The 8,710-nt window shown below is 49.0% G+C and overlaps 1 protein-coding gene across 2 annotated transcripts in view; it reads left to right on the forward strand.

Moving 5' to 3' along the window:
- LOC132387902 (NACHT, LRR and PYD domains-containing protein 12-like) overlaps positions 1-8,211 on the forward strand; it is a 66,107-nt gene extending 57,896 nt beyond the window's left edge. For both annotated transcript variants that reach the window (XM_059960220.1, XM_059960219.1), the window contains 6 exons: positions 1,369-1,455; positions 6,131-6,301; positions 6,457-6,627; positions 6,783-6,953; positions 7,109-7,276; positions 7,441-8,211. In XM_059960220.1, coding sequence (XP_059816203.1) covers positions 1,369-1,455; positions 6,131-6,301; positions 6,457-6,627; positions 6,783-6,953; positions 7,109-7,276; positions 7,441-7,528 — 856 coding nt within the window. In that variant the 3' untranslated portion in view covers positions 7,529-8,211. The remainder of the gene's footprint in view (positions 1-1,368; positions 1,456-6,130; positions 6,302-6,456; positions 6,628-6,782; positions 6,954-7,108; positions 7,277-7,440) is intronic.
- The last annotated feature ends 499 nt before the right edge of the window (positions 8,212-8,710 follow it).

Raw genomic sequence — 8,710 nt, forward strand, 5'->3', positions numbered from 1 at the left:
TCACCATCCCCCTTCCTCCTGTGGGATCTCTTTCCCCCATCCCCCTTCCTCCTATGGAGTCTCTCTCCCCCATCCCCCTTCCTCCTTTGGGGTCTCTATTCTGCATCCCCCTTCCTCCTGTGAGATCTCTCTTCCCCATCCCTCTTCCTCCTGTGGGATCTCTCTTCCCCATTCCCCTTCCTCCTGTTGGGTCTCTCTTCCCCATCCTCCTTCCTCCTGGGGGATCTGTCTTCCCCATCCCCCTTTCTCCTGGGGGATCTATTTTCCCCATCCCCCTTCCTCTTGTGGGATCTCTCTTCCCCATCCCGCTTCCTCCTGTGGGGTCTCTTTGCAACATCCCCCTTCCTCCTGTGGGATCTTTCTCCCCCATCCCCCTTCCTCCTGTGGAGTCTCTCTCCCCCATCCCCCTTCCTCCTGTGGAGTCTCTCTTCCCCGTCCACCTTGTGGGATCTCTCTTCCCCAGCCCCCTTCCTTCTGTGGGGTCTCTCTTCCCCATCACCCTTCCTCCTGTGGTATCTCTCTTCCCCATCCCCCTTCCTCATATGGGATCTCTATTCCCCATCCCCCTTCCTCCTGTGGGATCTCTCTTCCCCGTCCACCTTCCACCTATGGGATCTCTCTTCACCATCCCCCTTCCTCCTGTGTGGTCTCTCTTCCACATCCCCCTTCCTCCTGTGGGATCTCTCTTCCCCATCTCCCTTCCTCCAGTGGGATCTGTCTTCCCCATCCCCCTTCCTCCAGTGGGATCTGTCTTCCCCATCCCCCTTCCTCCTGTGGGATCTCTCCTCCCCATCCCCCTTCCTCCTGTGGGATCTCTCCTCCCCATCCCCCTTCCTCCTGTGGGATCTCTCTTCCCCATCCACCTTCCTCCTGTGGGATCTCTCTTCCCCGTCCCCCTTCAACCTGTGGGATCTCTCTTCCCCATCCCCCCTTCCTCCTGTGTGATCTCTCTTCCCCATCCCCCTTCCTCATGTGGGATCTCTCTTCCCCATCTCCCTCACTCCTGTGGAATTTCTCTTCCTAATCCCCTTCCTTCTGTGGGGTCTCTCTTCACCATCCCTTTAGCTGGGGTCAGTCTATTTCACTGTGTCCCATTGACATTTCTGCATTTCTGTGTGGAACATTTTGTTGAGCCATCTGGAAATGAGAGAGAATATGTGGACTTTACAGGGTCACACTGACAGACTACATTTTCGACATTCGTCGAATACCCTGGAGCTGGGCAGTGAGGGTCATTGACAGTGATGGGAACTCCGATCAGTGATTTACTGAAGGGTTTAATGTTTCCTGAAATATCCGAGTGAGAGAAATTCCCTCAGATCCACGGTTTGAATCACTTTGTTCATCAATCTGTCTGTTTGTGTTTAGACTTGGGGAGAACGACTTGGGAGATTCAGGAGTGAAACTGGTGTCTGGGGCTCTGAGGAACCCGGAGTGTAAAGTACAGAAACTGGGGTAAGTACCAGACTGTGGGAGATTGTGTTTTCAGTCACTGGGAGTCTGACACTGAACATTACTGTGATCAGTAGAAACAAACAAACATAGAAATCATACAGGACAATACAGGCCCTTTGGCCCACAAAGCTGTGCTGAACATGTTTCTACCTTAGAATTACCTCGGTTTTACACATAGTGCTCTATATTTCTAAGCTCCATGTAACCATCCTGGAGTTTAAAGATCCTATCGTTTCCGCCTGCACCACCGCTGCCAGCAGCCCATTCCACACACTCACCACTCTCTGTGTAAAAAATCTTACCCCTGACCTCTCCTCTGTACCTACTTCCAAGCATCTTAAAACTATGCCCTCTCATGCTGGCCATTTCAGCCCTGGGAAAAAGCCTCTGACTATCTGCATGATCAATTCCTCTCATTATCTTGTACACCACTATCAAATCACCTCTCATCTTCCGTCACTCCAAGAGAAAAGGCCGAGTTCACTCAACCTATTCTCATAAGGAATGCTCCCCAATCCAGGCAAAATCCTTGTAAATCTCCTCTGCACCCTTTCTATGGTTCCCACATCCTTTCTGTAGTGAGGCGACCAGAACTGAGCACAGTACTCCAAGTGGGGTCTGACCAACGTCCTGCATAGCTGCAACATTTCATCATAAAACAATTATAGCATGGAAACAGGCCATCTCGGCCCTTCTAGTCCGTGCCGAACGCTTACTCTCACCTAGTCCCACCGACCTGCACTCAGCCCATAATCCTCCTTTCCTGTCCATTTACCTATCCAATTTTACTTTAAATGACAATACCGAACCTGCCTCTACCACCTCTACTGGAAGCTCATTCCATACAGCTCCCACTCTCTGACTAAAGAAATTCCCCCTCGTGTTACCCATTTAACTTTTGCCTCCTAACTCTCAAATCATGTTCTTTTGTTTGAATCTCTCCTACTCTCAATGGAAAAAGCCTATCCACGTCAACTCGATCTATCCCTCTTAAAACCTCTCAACTCTTAAACGTTACTTCTCGACTCTTAAACAATCCTACAACTGATGAAGGCCAATACACTGTATGCCTTCTTAACTCCAGAGTCAACCTGCATAGCAGCTTTGAGTGTCCTATGTACTCGGACCCCAAGATCCCTCTGATCCTCCACACTGCCAAGTCTTACCATTAATACTATATTCTGCCATCATATTTGACCTACCAAAGTGAACCACTTCACACTTATTTGGTTTGAACTCCATCTGCCACTTCTCAGCACAGTTTTGCGTCCTATCAATGTCCCGTTGTAACCTCTGACAGCCCTCCACACTATCCACAACACCCCAAACCTTTGTGTCATCATCAAATTTACTAACCCATCCCTCCACTTCCTCATTTATTGTGATTTATAAAATTCACAAAGACTTGGGGTCCCAGAACAGATCCCTGAGGCACTCCACTGGTCACCGGCCTCCATGCAGTATATGACCCATCTACAACCACTCTTTGTCTTCTGTGGACAAGCCAGTTCTGGATCCACAAAGCAATGTCCCCTTGGATCCCATGCCTCCTTACTTTCTCAATAGGCCTTGCATGGTGTACCTTATCAAATGCCTTGCTGAAATCAATATACACTGCAACTTCTTCCTTCCTTCATCAATGTGTTTAGTCACATCCTCAACAAAATCATTCAGACTCGGAAGGCACAACCTGCCATTGACAAAGCCATGCTGTCTATTCCTGATCATATTTTGCCTCTCCAGATGTTCATAAATACTACCTCTCAGGATCTTCTCATCAACTTACCAACCACTGAAGTAAGACTCCCTGGCCTATAATTTCCTGAGCTATCCCTACTCCCTTTCTTGAAAAAGTGAAAAACATCCGCAAACCTCCAATCCTCCGAAACCTCTCAGATCCTCAGTGATGATGCAAAGATCATCGTCAGAGGCTCAGCAATCTCCCCTCTCCCTTCCCACAGTAGCCTGGGGTACATCCCTTCATGGCCCTGTGACTTATCCAACTTGATGCTTTCCAAATGCCCCAGCACAGTTTCTTTCTTAATATCTACATTCTCAAGCTTTTCAGTCCACTGCAATTCATCCCTACAATTGCCAAGATCCTTTTCCATCATGAATGCTGAAGCAAATGATTCATTAAATACCTCCGCTATTTCCTCCGGTTCCATACGCACTTTCCATTGTCACACTTGTTTGGTCCTATTCTCTCACGTCTTATCCTCTTGCTCTTCACATACTTGCAGAATGCTTTGGGGTTTTCCTTAATCCTGTCTGCCAAGGCCTTCTCATGGCCCCTTCTAGCTCTCCTGATTTCATTCTTAAGCTCCTTCCTGCTAGCCTTATAATCTTCCAGATTCATATCATTACCTCATTTTTTGAATCTTTAGTAAGCTCTTTTCTTCTTGACTAGAATTACAAAGGCCTTTGTGCACCATGGATCTTGTACCCTACCATCCTTTCCATGTCTCATTGGAACGTACCTACTCAGAACCCCACGCAAATATCCCCTGAATATTTTCTACATTTCTTCGGTATGTTTCCCTGAGAACATCTGTTTCCAATTTATGCTTACAGTTCCAGCCTGATAGCCTCATAGTTCTCCTTACTCTAATTAAAGGTTTTCCTAACTTACCTAATCCTATACCTGTCGAAGGGTATGGTAAAACAGACAGAACTGTGATCACTATCTCCAAAATGCTGTCCCACTGAGAGACCTGATACCTGGCCTGTTTCATTTCCCAATACCAGATCAAGTACAGCCTCCCCTCTTGTAGGCTTATCTACATATTGCGTCACAAAACCTTCCTGAACACACCTAACTAACTCCACCCCATCAAAACACCTCAATCTAGGGAGATGCCAATCAATATTTGGGAGATTAAAATTTCACACCTCAACAACCCTGTTATTATTACTCCTTTCCAGAATTTGACTCCCTATCTGCTCCTCGATGTCCCTGTTACTGTTGGGTGGTCTATACAAAACACCCAGTAAAGTTATTGACCCCCTTCCTGTTCCTAACTTTCACCCACAAAGACTCCGTAGACAACCCCTCCATGACATCCTCCTTTTCTGCAGCCGTGCCTCTATCTCTGGTTAACAGTGCCACGTCCCCACCTCTTTTGCCTCCCTCCCTGTCCTTTCTGAAACATTTAAAGCCTGACACTTGAAGTAGCCATTCCTGCCCCTGAGCCATCCACGTCTCTCTAATGACCACAACATCATAGCTCCAAGAGCAGATCCACATTCGGAGCTCATCCACTTTATTCATCATACTCCTTGCATTAAAATGGACACATCTCAAATGATTGGACTGAATGTGTCCCTTCTCTATCTCCTGTCTATCCTCCCTTTCGCATTCTCTCCAAATTTTCTCTATTAGTGAGCCAACCTTCCTCTCCTCCATCACATCAGCTCATTTCCCACCCCCAGCAATTCTATTTAAACTCTCCGCAACAGCCTTAGCAAACCTTGCTGCCAGGATATTGCTCCCCCCCCCCGGGATTCCAGTGCAACCCGTCCTTTCTGTGCAGGTCACACCTGCTCCAAAAGAGGTCCCAATGATCCAGAAGTCTGAATCCCTGCCTCCTGCTCCAATCCCTCAGCCACATGTTTATCCTTAACCTCATCCTATTCCTATTCTCACTGTCTAGTTGCACAGGCAGTAATCCTTTTTCTGAACTTACATCCTAACGCCCTGTAGTCTGTTTTCAGGACCTCTTCCCTTTTCCTACCTATGTTATTTGGAACAATATGTACCACGACCTCTGGCTGTTCTCACTCCCACTGCAGGCTATCTTGGATGCGATCTGAAAATCCCGGAGCCTGGCACCTGGGAGGCAAACTACCATCATTCATGTGTTTCATTCCTGCATCCAAAGAATCACCTGTCTGACCTGCTAACTACAGAATCCCCTATCTCTACTGCCATCCTCTTCCTTTCCCTGCCCTTCTGAACCACAGGGCCAGACTCTGTGCCAGAGACAAGTCTACTGTTGCTTCCCCACCACCCTCCCCCCCTCCCGAGGCCGTCCCTCCATCCAGCAGCACATGATCAGGAGTACTTATTGTCAAGGTGTACAGCCACTGGGGTACTCTCTAGTATCTCCTTCTTGCTCTCTAGTGCCTGCTTGTTGCCCTTCCTTCTCCTGACTGTGACCCACTTCTTCAGTCTCCCGTGGCCCCGGAGTGACCACCTGCCTGTAACTCCTCTCTATCACCTCCTCGCTCTCCCTGACCAGACGAAGGTCATCGAGCTGCATCTCCAGTTCCCTAACTCCGTCCCTAAGGAACTGCAGCTCGATACGCCGGGTGCAGATGTTGCCGTCCGGGAGGCTGGGAGTCTCCAGGATCTCCCACATCTGACACCGAGCACAGAAACCCAGCCTCACACACATACTCTCTGTCTGTATTGTAAACAGATAACCTACCTCGCCTCGACCCTTCATCGCCGAAGCCCCGTTGAGCCAAAGCCTTCCTACTCTGTCTCCCGCTCCTCTGACGCTCGCTCTGTAAATCTGTCTTCCTTTTAAACTCTTCTCGCTGTTCTCACTGGCCGACTTGCGCAGTCGTGCTGAAGAAAAAATATCAGTAATTGTGTTACTGATAAACAACGGGGATTTGTACCATCTCCTGTCTCTCTGTGTCCTTCACCCTCACTCTCTCTCATCTCCAGGCTGTGGGAAGTCGGTCTCACAGATTCTGGTGCCGAGGATCTCGCCTCCGCTCTCAGTACAAACCCATCACTGACGGAGCTGAGCCTGAGTTATAATAAACTGGGAGATTCAGGAGTGAAACTGGTGTCTGCGGCTCTGAGGAAGTCAGAGTGTAAAATACAGAAACTGGGGTAAGTACCAGACTGTGGGAGATTGTGTTTACAGTCACTGGGTGTCTGACACTGAACATTAATGTGATCAGTAATCGTGTTACTGATAAACACTGGGGATTTGTACCATCTCCTGTCTCTCTGTGTCCTTCACCCTCACTCTCTCTCATCTCCAGGCTGAGGGATGTCGGTCTCACAGATTCTGGTGCCGAGGATCTCGCCTCCGCTCTCAGTACAAAACCATCACTGACGGGGCTGAACCTGGGTGATAATAAACTGGGAGATTCAGGAGTGAAACTGGTGTCTGCGGCTCTGAGGAAGTCAGAGTGTAAAATACAGAAACTGGGGTAAGTACCAGACTGTGGGAGATTGTGTTTACAGTCACTGGGTGTCTGACACTGAACATTAATGTGATCAGTAATTGTGTTACTGATAAACACTGGGGATTTGTACCGTTTCCTGTCTCTCTCTGTCCTTCACCCTCACTCTCTCTCATCTCCAGGCTGAACAATGTCGGTCTCACAGATTCTGGTGCCGAGGATCTCGTCTCCGCTCTCAGTACAAACCCATCACTGACGGAGCTGAACCTGAGTGATAATAAACTGGGAGATTCAGGAGTGAAACTGGTGTCTGCGGCTCTGAGGAACCGGGAGTGTAAAATACAGAAACTGTGGTAAGTACCAGACTGTGGGAGATCGTGTTTACAGTCACTGGGTGTCTGACACTGAATATTAATGTGATCAGTAATTGTGTTACTGATAAACACTGGGGATTTGTACTGTCTCCTGTCTTTCTATGTCCTTCACCCTCACTCTCTCTCATCTCCAGGCTGAACTATGTCGGTCTCACAGATTCTGGTGCCGAGGATCTTGTCTCCGCTCTCAGTACAAACCCATCACTGACGGAGCTGAACCTGAGTGAAAACTCTCTGACAGACGGATCTGTCCCCGGTCTCCGCCGCCTCATACTGACCCTCCCGAGTCTGAAGCGGATCTGGTGAGTGTTTTTGTTAATGTTCAATGTGATAAAATATCAGCGGATCCGCGGGTTTTCTGGTGATATTTGTCTGTGAGTGTTGTTGAAACATTAACCCCGGTCCCCTGTTACTGACACTGTTGTGTAATCTGTTTATTTCATCTTTATTCTCCCATCTGTTTCAGGCTGTTGGTGAATCAGTTCAGTGAGACCGGGAAGAAGGAACTGAGATCTCTGCAGGAACCCAGACCCGGACTGACAGTGGATCTGTGAACATCCGAATGTGTGAACATCCCCGCCCGCGGGATGGGGACATTTGGCCGACTCCCCGCCCTCCCCTTTAACTCCCGCCCTTACCTTTAACGCCGCCTTTAACGGCCGCGCGCCGGGGCTGATTCCCGACGGTTTTAACTGGACCGGCTCAAGCCTCGCGCTGTGTGCGTCGCTCGGAGAGGTCCCGCAGTGACGTGTTTCCGCCTGTTGCCCGGCGGGGCAGCTTCCGCCGGAAGTGCGTGTACGAGACTCCCCACGTGGCACCCCGGGGAATTACCCGGACGGGAAGAGCCCGGGGGTCCGGGGCTCAGTCTGGGACACCAGTGTCCCGGGGTGGGGGGGATGATCCCGGGAGAGAATCCTTTTGCCCCCTTTGCTGAGGACGGTGCATTCGGCAGCCTGGCCGATATAATGATGTTAAATGGACAAATCCTTCGGCAGTGACCCTGGATCTGCAGCGATCCCGGACACGGCCCTGAAGTGTGATTTTATAATCATCGGTTCCCCGATGCAGAGTGACGGTGAGAAACGGGACTGATTATTCAACCGGTCACCCGTTGTCGCCGGTCAGTTAATTGTGTCTGACTGTGAGTGAGTCGGGAGCAGCTTATTTATTCCCGCACGTCAGCAGCTCACACATTGTTTAATTACATTTGTCTTGATGAAATCAATAAACCACTGTAACTTCCTGTCTTGGTGTTGGACATGAGTCTCATTAGAGGTTCTTTGATGAAATAACAGGCAGGATAGACAAAAGAAATACAGTGGATGCTGTTTGCTTGGATTTTCATATGGTCTTTGACAAGGTCTTCCACATGAAGCTGCTGAACAAGATCACACCTCATGGTATTACAGGAAAGATACTAGCATCGGTCGAAGATTGGTTTACTGGCAGGAGACGGCCAGAACAATGCAAACCGATTCTGTTTGCTGCCGGTGGCGAATGGCGTTCCGCTGGGTCGGTATTGAGACCGCTTCTTTTCATGTTAAATCTGAATGATAGGGATGACGGAATTGATCCCTTAGTGAGGAACTTTGCAGTTGATACAAGGATAGGTACGGGACAGGTAGTTTAGAGCAAAGCAGGAGTCTGCAGCAGGTCTTCGGTAGGTTTGGAGAACAGGCAACGAAGTAGCAGATGAAATACAGTGTATGCGAGTGTACGGTCATGTACACTTGTTA

This window comes from Hypanus sabinus, unplaced genomic scaffold (genome assembly GCF_030144855.1).
Source record: "Hypanus sabinus isolate sHypSab1 unplaced genomic scaffold, sHypSab1.hap1 scaffold_233, whole genome shotgun sequence".
Taxonomy (NCBI): Eukaryota; Metazoa; Chordata; class Chondrichthyes; order Myliobatiformes; family Dasyatidae; genus Hypanus; species Hypanus sabinus.